Source organism: Rousettus aegyptiacus, unplaced genomic scaffold (assembly GCF_014176215.1).
Source record: "Rousettus aegyptiacus isolate mRouAeg1 unplaced genomic scaffold, mRouAeg1.p scaffold_m13_p_7, whole genome shotgun sequence".
Classification (NCBI taxonomy): domain Eukaryota; kingdom Metazoa; phylum Chordata; class Mammalia; order Chiroptera; family Pteropodidae; genus Rousettus; species Rousettus aegyptiacus.
The window spans coordinates 56,255,295-56,268,112 of NW_023416310.1; the positions used below are offsets into that span (position 1 = coordinate 56,255,295).

Consider the following 12,818-nt stretch of genomic DNA (forward strand, 5'->3'; position numbering starts at 1 on the left):
GTTCAAAGCTGGGTTTACCTTTCAGGCATCTCTCTCTCTCTCTTTCTTTCTTTCTTTCTTTCTTTCTTCCTTTCTTCCTTCCTTCCTTCCTTCCTTCCTTCCTTCCTTCCTTCCTTCCTTCCTTCCTTCCTATCTGTTCTTTTTTTTCAAGCACCTTTTTAAAGTGCAGTTCACCTTACATTTATTTGGCAAAGTTATTGTACCCAGTTACATTAAATTTTTATTTGTGAATCTAAATAGATATTTCTACCTTTTCAATATTTTCAGTGTTATGCTTTAAGCACTGTTATGCTTAGAAGCTATTTTGTATAAGCAAATTTTAAGTTCATTCGTTCTTTCTTTCTTTTTTGCTCACATATCTATTCAGTGAAGCTTTCTTTGTCCATACTGTTTATCCTTTTCTGCTTTTTTTTCTCCATAGCACTTATCTTCTAACTTGCTTTTATAGCTTTGTTTTTATGCCTGTATTCACCCACTAAGATGTTAGCTTTATGGGGGGCGCACAGTTTTTTCTGTTTTATTCATTCCTGTATCCATACTGCCTAGAACCATGGTCCCCAACCTTTTTGGCACCAGGGACTAGTGCTCCCATGGGAATCAAATGCCTCATGATCTGAGGTGGAGCTGAGGCAGTGATGTAGCACTGGGGAACAGCTGCAAATACCGATGAAGTTTCGCTGATAGCCCGCCGCTCACATACTACTCTGTGGCCCTGTTCCTAATAGGCCACAGACCAGTACTGGTCCACGCCCTGGGAGTTGGGGACTCCTGACCTCGAACACAGTAGGCACTCAATAATATTTTTTTGAATTTGCTGAAAAACTGCAGGCTTGATGCCATCATTTGGCTCTCAGTGTGACTTGGTGGGATCTCAGTACAACTTTGGAAATCTCAACAATCTTGAGGGATATTTTGAGGACTGATTTACAAGGTTATTTATACTATAATTGATATCAAATTATATACCAGAAAATGTGATGACACAATTTTTCTACATCTGAATGAAATAATGTTAGTACCTTAAAATTTAAGACTTTCATCTTTTTTTCTCATTTGATTCTCAAAGCATACTCAATAGGTGAAGAAACTGAGCAGAGGACAGTAAGTGATAATAGCTTACTGTTAAGGATATGTATTAATAGGAATCCATGTTTTTGTTTTTTAAATGTATTCTTTCAGCAAATATTTATTGATAATCTACAGTCTGCCAAAACTGCCGGTTTTCCACCTTGAACTAACAACGTTGTAAACAATCCCAGGTTTGGTTGTTTTGTTTTGTTTGTTTGGAGGGGGAAAGTTTAAAAATTTAATAGCTATATGAGAACATTTATCAAATAAATGCAAAGGAAAAGAAAAATATGGTTCTACAGATCCCCTCTGACAGATCTAAAAGAACATTATCTTTCAAGATCCCTGAAAGCTTCACACCCTCCAGAGGGAACCACTGACCAAACTTTTATTGTTCCCTATTTTTCTTTTCTAGTTTTACTGCTAAACTAGATGTTTTTGAACTTTGTGCTATATGTATGTAGCCTTTGAGACTTTCACTCACATGAGATTCTCTGACATCCTTACCTGTGGCTGACTTGTTTTTTAATTCATTCTGTAACGCACTAGAACAACTCAAAAGGCCTGTAAATGGCCCCCTTTTTTTTTAGTTGTAAAAATTGCTGTGAACATTCTTTTGCATTCCTCTGGTGCACATGGACAGGAGATTCCCCAGAGACTATATTTAAGAGGTGAAATTGTAGAGTCAAGAATTGCTTATGTTTAACTTGATTATAATGTGAACAAAATTTTCAAAGCAGTTGTACTAATGTATGCTCCCACCAGCCAAATAGAAGTATTTCTGTTGCTCTTTATTTTCACTAGCACTTTATATCATCAGACTTCTTAGGTTTTTGCCAAAATCGGTACAGTAATGATAGCTTATCATAGTTTTATTTGCACTTCTTTGATGACTTATGAGATTGAGCATCTATTTATGTATTTATCGATCATTTGTGTTCTCTGTAGTGCCCAGTGAAGTCTTTGCCCATTTTTTATTAGATGTTGATCATTTTCTCATGTATTGATGTGTGAGAGTTCTTAATGCATTTGGAATACCAAACTTTTCTGTCATTTATGTTACACACATATCAGTGGTTACTGGGCCTTGTCTTTTTCATCACTCTAGGGTATTAAAAGGTGAAGAAAAGTATTTTATTATTATTCAAAATTATTGGGGTGACATTGATCAACAAAATCCAGTAAGTTTCAAGTTACAATTCAACAGTATGTCATATATATATTGCATCGTATGTTCACTGCCTATAGTTAGATTTCTTTCTGTTACCACATATTTGACTCCTTTTACCCCATCTGCTACCCCCTTTCCCCATCTACCCTCTGGTAATCACTAGTCTATTTATTGTACATGTCCATGAGTCTGTCTTGCTTGTTTGTTGCTTTTAAGATTATATCCCACATATAAGTGACATGTGGTTTTCAACATTTTGTCTGACTTATTTCACTTAGAATGATTATCTCAAGAACCATCCATGCCGTTGCAAATGGTAGTATTTCATCTCTTCTTACGGCTGAGTAATATTCCATTACATATATGTATCACATCTTCTTTATCCAGTCATCTGTTGTAGGACACTGGTTGCTTCCATGTCCCGGCTATGAACATTGGTGTGCATATATCTTTTGGGATAAATGTTTTCAAGTTTTTCGGGGTAAATACGCAGTAGAGGGATTGCTAGATCAGGTGGTAGTTCAATTCTTAGTTTTTTGAGAACTCTCTGTGCTGTTTTCCATTGTGGCTGCACCAATTTGCAGTCCCTCCAGAAGTGTGTGAGGAAAAGTCTTAATTTAACTTGTTTGAATTTATCTCTTAATGGTTTAGACCGTGTATTTCTCTATATGGTCTTTTAGAGATTTTTGTTGTTGTTATTTTCCTTTTGCATTTGTCTTTAAACCATCTGGAATTGATTTTTGTGTGTGGGATTCTATAGAAGAGATCCAATTTTATTTCTCATATATATAATCAATCACCTGTCCTTGTATCATTTATTGTCTGTTTTCTCCTTTCCCCACTGGTCTCTAGTGACCTTGCTATCATATAACAGGTTTTCGATATGTGTGCTTGTTTCTGGGCTCTCTTCTGTTCCATAGGTCAGTGTATCTGTCACAATGCCAGTACCATTCAATCTTAATTACTGTAGCTTTATAATAACTCTAGATATGTTAAGCAGATCCCTCCATCCTGTTTTTCTTCAGGAATACGTTGGCCTTTCTTGGCCCTTTGCAACTTGCATAAAAATTTGAGTCAGCTTATTATCCGCTACAAAAAATTATTTTGTAATTTTAATTAGAATTGTATTGAATCTCCAGATCAATTTGGGAAGAATTGACATTATGTTGAACTTTCTACTTTGTGAACCTGGTAGTTTTATTTTTAAAGTCCTTTAATGTCTTTGAATACATTTCTACTAATTTTCTTCATGAAGATTTTTTAACTCTTCTCCCTCCAATCAAAAATTTAGATTTATTCATAGGCACTTTTTTAGAATACTGTTGGAAAGGGCATAATATTTTTTATTATAAAATACACATAACATGAAATCTATCATTTTAACCCTGTTTGCATATACAGCTTAGTAGCATAAAATACATATTCACATTGTGCAACCATCACCACTATCAAATTCCAGAACTTTTTATCATTCCAAACTGAAACTCTACCGACATTAAACAATACTCCTTCCACTCAGTCCCTGGTGGTCACTATTCTACTTCTTTTTATATGAATTTGACTAATCTAAGCACATACGTGGAATCATAAATGGTATATTTTTTAATAATACATTTTTCTTTTTTTGGAGTGAAGAAATATAATCAGTATTTTATTAAATTGGTTTTTATATTTAGCAATCTTGCTTAAAACTTATTCTAACAATTTAGGTGTATTGGGTTTTCTACATAAATAACCAAATCACATGTGACTAAAAGGCTTTTCCTACAATAAACCTGCCCATTGAGTTTTAAAACTTAATTGTCATTTTTTAAATATTTATACGTTGTTTGGTTTATTTTCAAATCTGCTGGTTGCCTCTTTTTTTCAGGTTTCTCTTTTATTTCTTTTAACCTATTCTGATATAAACTCTTTGGCAGTCTCATTCTACTATGTTTCTGCTTCTGCTTTCTAGTGATACTTTGTTTTTTTGTGTGTACACTCGTCCCTCGATTTACGAGTTATTTATTTTTTTTTACGCAAGTTTTTTTGTACGCGGTAAACCCCCTCCACCCATTTATGTGGACCTTGTTATACGCAGTTTCCGTTTACGAGGTCTCATTTTACGTGATTCTTTCTTTTTCATTTCCATTATTGGCAGTTACTCTTTATAAAAAAAACAGTAGCTTAACTCAGCAGTGTACAAAGAACCAATACTTATTAACACAATTACTAATGACCTTCCCATTCATTAGATAGCAAATAAAAAAGTATTGGTAACTACGGATATTTTGGGGGATTGGTTTTACAAATGTTTTGCGAGTAGAAGCTGAAAATTTGATGAAGGAAATTGTCTTTTAAAATACTTTTTAGATAATGCACCTGGATCCTCCACATAATTTAGAACATGCAAATGTAAAAGTTATATGTTTGCCACCAAAGACAACTTCCTTGATCCAACCTTTAGATCAGGGCATTATTTCCATGTTTTAGATTAATTCTATTAAATGGAGTTTTAATGATATTTTTAATTTGAAGATAATCACAGTTACAGAAGCCTGGAATAAATACACAGTTTTAAGTTGTATGAAGAATATTGCTTTAGCTTTGAGTGATATAAAGCCTTCAACTTTAAATGCTTGTTGGAAAGCAATATGACCAGAAGTAGTTTTACCAATGAATATGGTTCCATCAACTGAAGAGGGAGTAATTGGCATTACTAATTTATTAAATAAATTTCAAGAAAAAGACCCTGACAATTCGAATGTATATGATATTAACTAATTACTGGTTGATTGCGAATTAACTGATAATTAATTTACTTAACATCTGAAGCCCATCCTGCCAATGAATCTGGCGGTGACCTTGAACCAGTTTCATTCACTGCAGAAAATATTTACGAAAAGACTTTTTTAAAAATGTTGCAGTGAATATCGAAGAATTTATGAAAACTTAGCAAAAGATGGGGTTGGAAAAAGAACATCCAAAAACATAAACATAAATAAACTGAAGTAGTACTACCAAATATTTCTCTTTTTTTACTGTGAATAATTACTTTATTTTTTAATTTTTTAAATGAAGAAATTACTTAAATCCCCTCCCCCCTGCCCTCTGGTAACCACTATCCAAATATTTCATGCAATGAATATAGTGACTTTGTGCCAATTAAAAGAATGTTGATTGCTTTAGATTACAGTACAGACACCAACAGCAAATAAAATTATTTTGGTTTTTCTGCATTTTCATTTTCATTTTTTTTTTTTTGGTGAAAATATGTGAAATAAATATTTTTATGACTTATATCAGCCTGTTTCTTTAGTACTTTTCTTTGAACTGGTATACTCTTTTCACTCAGTTTTCTTCCATATAAGAAATGTGGAATGATCAATCTGTGTGAATTGAGGGACAGGTATATTTTGTGTATGAACCTTCATTCCTTAGAAGTTTATTTCTGCCAGATGCTTGGCGGCAGTGGTGATTTAAGACCACATTAAACTCAATTCTTGACCCGAGAACCATTTGGAATCATTTGGTATTCTGAATTTGGGCTCTCCACTTAAAAGACAACTGGGGCTGGTTTGTGGTTATGATTTTTCAGGGTTTTCTGTTGTTGTTTGTGCTGAAGGGGGAGCGAGAATTTCACTAGGGCAAATTTGTAATCCGCTAGGGAGGATTTTTAGCCCACCCATACACTGAGAATGTACAGTAAAGCCTTACTTAATGTCATCAGTAGTGTTTTAGAAGCTACGATGTTAAGTTCCTATGGCATATTTCTGGTCACAAAAACATCCCCAAACTTTTAAATAAAGACACAAAACATTTCTCATATTAAACCTTGAAATAAATGTGAGCTATACATACATTTAAGAAAGATGAATCAAAACAAGATAATTCTTTTCCAACCCACTTATTCCAGTTCAGGGTCATGGGTGGCCAGAGCCTATCTAAGCAGCTCAGGGCTCAAGGGTGGGACCCGCCTTGGACAGGACACCTTTCCCCACAGGGCCACTCACACCCACACTCACTCAGACTGGAACTATGCAGATACACCAGTTCACCTCAGGTGTACATCTTTACGATGTGGGAGGAGACTCCCCAAAGAGAACACAAACATGGGAAGAACTCCACACAGACAGTGGCCCCCACCTGAGAAACTCCCTGCCCCACTCTCCCCGTATCAGCATTATAATGAAACGGCATTATTCGATGACCTGCTGTGTTAGGGTCTCAACTTTAAGCGGAATTGCCTGTTAGACACAACACCTTTAGCAGACCTTGATCTTTGCTTCCTGTGCTTTGTCCTGCGATGCTGTGAAAAATCTAAACTCAGATTTTTTTACGCGTTGGCAAATAATACCCGCCTGTTTTAGTGATTCCAGTTAGCAGTTCCTCTTATACTTGTTTTTTACCCTCTTGCTAGCTCATCAAGGCATATTTTTTTTTAATTGAAATAACATTGGTTTATAACATTATATAAGTTTTAGGTGTGTAACATTATAATTCAATATCTGTATACATTATAGCATGCTCACTACCAAAAGTTTAGTTCCCGTCTGTCACCATACATTTGACCCCCTTTACCCATTTTACCTTCCCCCATCCCTTTCCCTCTGGTAACTACTACCCATCTGTTGTATCAATGAGGTTTTTTTTTAAGCATTTTATCAAACATTTTAAGTCATTTTCATTAGGAGTATAAATCAGAGTAACATTCATATTGTTCGAAATTCCCATATCATTTTGTGTCATTTCTAGTCATTTTGGAAAGGAAATATATGGGGTTAAATGAGCACCTGAAAGAATTTATAAAAGTAAAATGGAGAGTGTAGTCTTTTACAGCTACTAATTAATGATATTTCTTTTTTTTATAGGTGTCAGCTGTGATGCATGTTTAAAAGGAAATTTTCGAGGTCGCAGATATAAGTGTTTAATTTGCTACGATTACGATCTTTGTGCATCTTGTTATGAAAGTGGTGCAACAACAACAAGGCATACAACTGACCACCCAATGCAGTGCATATTAACAAGGGTAGATTTTGGTATGTATTTAATAAAATTTTAGTGGATTGTCATTTAGAATTTTGTGTGTATGTGTGCGAAGAAGTAAAGGCAAGATGTTCTAACCCAATAGCATACATGAAGCTCCAAATTTGTTAAAAATAACATGACTCTTTTACAAATTCTAAGTAATTCTTTCTCCAAATCATAGTTTACTTATTTATGAAAGCCATTCAGAAATATATACGATTGATGAGACGTGAAATGGAGGAGTGCCTGAATAAAGAGAGAAGAAAGTTTGACTGTCCTTGCTAATGTTACAGATATTCTTGCTCTAGATTTCAGAAAGCAGATTATTTCTACAGTTGATTAGAAGACATTGTCAATCCATAAGAAAAGCTATAAATGTTTCATTGCTGTAATTTTTTGCATAGTCATCATTTATTATCTGTCTTTTTGATTATATCTATTCTGGTAGATGTGAAGTGGTATCTCATGTGGTTTTGATTTGCATTTCTCTGATGGTTAATGATGTTGACTATCTTTTCTTGTGCTTATGGGTCATCTGTGTATCTACTTTGGAGAAATATCTGTTCAGATCCTTGCCAATTTTTAAATTAGGTAATGTCTTTATTATTGAGTTTTAATAGTTCATTGTATATTCTGTGTACAGCTTCCTTATCAGATGAATGATTTGCAGAAATTTTTTCCATTGCGTGGGTTGTCTCTTCACTTTCTTGATGGTGTGTTTTGAAGCACAAAAGTTTTAATTTTGATGATGTTCATTTTATCTTTTATTTTCTTAATATTGTGCTTTTGGTGTCATAACCAGGAAACCATTGCCTAATCCAAGATCATAAAGATTTAACACTGTTTTCTTCTAAGAGTTTTATAGTTTTAGTTTTTACATTTAGATCTTTGATCTATTTTGAGTTCATTTTTGTATATGGAATGAGGTAGATGTTCAACTTTGTTCTTTTTCATATGGATATCTAGTTGTCCCAGCATCATTTGTTGAAAAGAATTCTTAACTCAATGAATTGTCTATTGACATTCTTGTTGAGAATCATTTGGCAAGGGGGGGGGAGGGAAGGAAATGGATGATGTTGGTCAAAGGGTACAGAGTTTTGTTATGCATGACAAATAAGTTCCGTGTACAGCATGGTGACTGTAGTTAACAATATTGTCTTCTATACCAGAATGTCTTTTATACCGGCACACACATGTAGACAGTGATAACGGTGTAGAGGTGATAGATATGTTAATTAGCTTGATTATGATCTTTTTTTCAGTGTGTACATATGTCATAACATCAAGTTGTATACCATTAATATATATAATTTTTATATGTCAAAGACACCTCAGTAATACTATTTAAAAATCAGTTGACCTTAAAAGCATTTATTTCTGGACTCTAAGGCTATTCCATTGATACAGATGTCTATCTTTATGCCAGTACCACACTGTCTAAAAACTATACCTTTGTAGTAAGTTTTGAAATTAAGACCTGTGAGTCTTCCAACTTTGTTCTTTTTCAAGATTGTTTTGGGTATTCTAGATCTCTTGGGTTTCCATGTGAATTCTAGGATCAGTTTGTCAAAATTCTGCAAAGACTCCAACTGGAATTTTGATAGGGATTATTTTGAATCCGTAGCTCAGTTTGCAGAGATATGCTATTAAAGCATATCAGTTATGAACATGGAATATCTATCTATCTATTAGGTCACCTTTAATTTCTTTCAACAAAGTTTTGTAGTTATCAGAGAATAAGTTTGATACTTCTCTCATTAAGTGTATTCCTAAGTATTTTATTCTTTTTACTATTATAAATGGAATTTTATTTTATTTTTGTATTCACTGCAAATATATAGAAAAACAATTTATTCTAATTATTTTTTAGTGGATTTCTATATACAAGGTCATATAGTTTTACTTATGTTTCATCTGGATGGCTTTCATTTTCTTGACTAATCTCTTTGGTTAGATCCTCCAGTTAAAATACTGAGTAGAAATGGCAAGAGTAGACATTCTTATCTTGTTCCTGGTCTTAGAAAGTATCTTAGTCTTTTACCAGTATGATATTAGTCATGCCTTTTTTGTAAGATACCCTTTATTGGGTAAGGAAGTTCTATTTTTTTTTTAACATATTTACCCCAACTCACTTGGCAAGTATTTTGCACATAATAAATGATCAATATATATGTAGTGGGTAAATATTTTTAAGTCTAAATCTCCCTTTAAAAATATGTTAACAAATCAATCATGTAACGAACTCTTCCGTTTTTTCTTCTCACAAAAATTAGCATATCTTCTTAAATAGGGCATTCATTTCATGTTAAATAGTGAGATAGTTCTTTGTAATGAAGTGACGTTATCTACTAAATATACTTTCAGTTACCTTTTTTTGTGTGCATACTAATGGAAGAAAGTAAACTCACTCCTCAAGATGTACTAGTGAGGAAAATAGATCATTCCCACAGACTCTCACTAATTGTCCAGTTCTTTAGTAACCAAGTTGAGCAAAGTATGTTGTGGTAGTACCACATTCAAGTTAGCATTTACAAGAACTGAATGCAGAAAGTCCTTCCTGCTGTAAAATGATATATGTTCTACAGGTAAAACTGCATCTGGGAATTGGTGTATTGATCATGGTCATCTGCTCTTTCCCTCTGGGCACTTGTGTTCTTGTATATTGTCCATCCTGCTGATTCTTTATGTTGACATTGGCATTGCCACAGTATATATAAAGAAAAAGTAAATTACAATAAAATCAGAACCAGATGTGAAATGAGAGATGTTTTAACATTAAACGAAGGGATTAAAACGCTGTTTGCTTTGTTTTTCTCTTAAGGCTGTAGTAGCTATATGGAGAAGGAATTTGGAGGGGCATCATGGAGTCCTTGGGAGAATAAGGATGTTGCAAATGTAAACAGAGAGGTACCTAAGCACTCCTTGACAGAGTGAGGTTGTTGGTGGAGATTTCAGGCACGCCTTTTTTTAATTATTATTTTGTACAATATGATTACATTTGTATATATTTCAAAAACTAATAATAGTTATTTCTCAGTGCAATTCCACTTTCTTTTTCAGATTTGTACTATGGTGGAGAAGCTTTCTCTGTAGAGCAGCCACAGTCTTTTACTTGTCCCTATTGTGGAAAAATGGGCTATACGGAGACATCTCTTCAAGAACATGTTACTTCTGAACATGCAGAAACATCAACAGAAGTGGTAAGTAAAGCAGCTTTGTGTCTAAAATGATGGGGTAAAGTACATTATTTATAATATAAATAAAGCTAGGTCACTCTCATGTACCTTCTAAGAGTACTGGATACTGTTCGTATAATAATTATTAAAATTAGCCTTTAACAGCAAGTTTTACACATCCTAGGAGGCTACATAGCTAGATGTGCAAGATAATTCCCCTCATTTGTCCACACTAGCCATTCTTGCCCTGTTGCTAAAAGCAAAGAATGGAATCTTGACCAAATTTTATTTTTAATAATAAATCTTATGGAGAAAAATGACAGCACAAAAGGACTTATAAATCTTTTACTACTAATGCAGAATAATTAGTTTTAACTGATAATTTATTTAATATTTAAACAGTTGTCAATTAAAAGGAGTCATAGAGCACAGAATAGAAATTATCATTGTGACATTTTGTGTATAAACAATTATATGTATTTGATCTAAATTCTCAACACATGTTTCCTTATTAGGAATACTAATAGTGCATGAACCACAGTTTGTGTTTTTTTAAGCATTGTGACATTTTGTGTATAAACAATTAGATGTATTAGATCTAAATTCTCAAACACTTGTTTCCTTATTAGGAACAATAATAGTGCATGGACCACAGTTTCTTTTTTTGATTCCCCACTCCCCCCCCCCTTCCACTGGTGGTGGTTTCTACTTAAAATACTGATTTATCTAGTTCTGTGTCCAGACAGCTAATTTCAAGTCAGTGCATAGAAATATTTTGCAGAGCCTGCTGGAAGAGCCTGTAGGGACAGTGGTATAAATTAAAGATGAGAGCTTTCTGGCAATTGTTGGCAAATTATAAGATAGCTCAGAATTTCTTTAAGCACTTTTCAACCTTCTCTTCTCCTACTACCCCTTTTCCCACTGCGCCACTCATGCTAAAAAAAAATGGTTAAGAAAATTATTTGAAGATGCCAAACTCAGCCTCACTTGACAAATTGGTTATGCCCATGAGAAGAGGAACATACAATGCTACTGTCATCACCAGACTCTAATTTTAAAAACCTAATAAACAATATAAACCCACTAACTTAGGTAGAGTTCATCTCTGGTTCTTCATTAAAATTGTTACCTGCTTTTGGACACTGCGTCTGTGCCCCTGTCTCCCTGCAGCATTCAGGTTCTTATTGACACATTAAGCAATAAGAAGTTCCCATTTCTTTTCATAAAGTCTACAAATAAAACATCTAGCTTACCCCCAGAGAAGATAGAAAAAGCAGAGCTTACATTAGAGTATTTCTTCTATATAAGCATCGATGCTCCTATTTAGAGTGAATTATGGACAAGATAAAGCTCTTGACATCTTTGGAGTTCCTTTTTATTGTGGCCGAATTATTTATTTCAAGTTTTGTGAAATTTTAGGATATAAGCATACACATGTAATTTAAATTTCTGTCCAAGAAACATGTTTAAAACCAAAACTTAATTATTTAGGATTTTTAAATAATGTATAGAAATGTAGGGAAAACTTCCTAACATTGTATATGCTGTCTTTAGAAGCAGGTGACAGTTCTGACCTAAGCATTAAAATGGGGAGAATGGAACTGAGGAGAAAAATAAGTTCAGTGTGAAGTAATTCGTACTTAATTTCAGTGTTCCACTGCAACAACAGAAAATCAGATGATAATCAAGTTGAGCAGTATGCTCACTCAAATCTTGTAAGGATCAATATCTATTTTGGCAAAATGAATGACTAAGGTGCAAAAGTAGCAACTCAGATGGTTTTAGTGGACCCAAAAGGAGTTTATGAGCCATATAGGATAGGTTTTCCACTGGTGCTTTTTGTATGTCCTCAAAGCAAAACTCCAGTATTTCAGTCTTATATTTATTATACCTGCAGATTTTGTAAGGTAAACTACCTTTAATTGGACAAGAGGTCTAAAAACCTGAAGTTGTGAATTAACTTTACCAGTAAATTGACTTAGTGGAATGTCTTTTTTAGTATAAGGATTCAAAGATAATGCTTGTAAACAAGTTTCATTGTGTCTTGGCTTTAAATTTTTATGGCTATTTTGGGGACATCATTCTTAGACTCTGTTAAAAGTACCACATTGTATTGAAGGTGATGAGGAAATCTGCCTTATAGGACAAGCCTTAGGAATTTCTAGAGCTAAGTTTAAGAGCTGCTTAAAAAGAGAGACATGAATTATATCCCCAATTTGAATAAGTAATGAAAAATACACCTTGATTGGCAGGTTTACCTTATCTCACTTTTTGATGTCACTATGCTCATTTCTTGATAATTTTTATAACCCAAAAAAATAAGTTAACACTGACTTGTACTCAGTAAATACTTAATGAATTAGTTAATCCATAAGAACAAAATTATACAATATAAC

General features: G+C 33.7%; 1 protein-coding gene across 3 annotated transcripts in view; it reads left to right on the plus strand.

Annotated features, from left to right (window-relative positions):
• Window positions 1-12,818, plus strand: part of KCMF1 (potassium channel modulatory factor 1) — a 61,497-nt gene that overhangs the window by 33,207 nt on the left and 15,472 nt on the right. For 2 of the 3 annotated variants that reach the window (XM_016136973.2, XM_016136982.2), the window contains exons 2-3: window positions 7,090-7,257; window positions 10,307-10,446. In XM_016136973.2, coding sequence (XP_015992459.1) covers window positions 7,090-7,257; window positions 10,307-10,446 — 308 coding nt within the window. Of the gene's footprint in view, window positions 1-7,052; window positions 7,258-10,306; window positions 10,447-12,818 lie in introns of those variants that run through there. The other variant, XM_016136966.2, reaches the window with a different exon arrangement.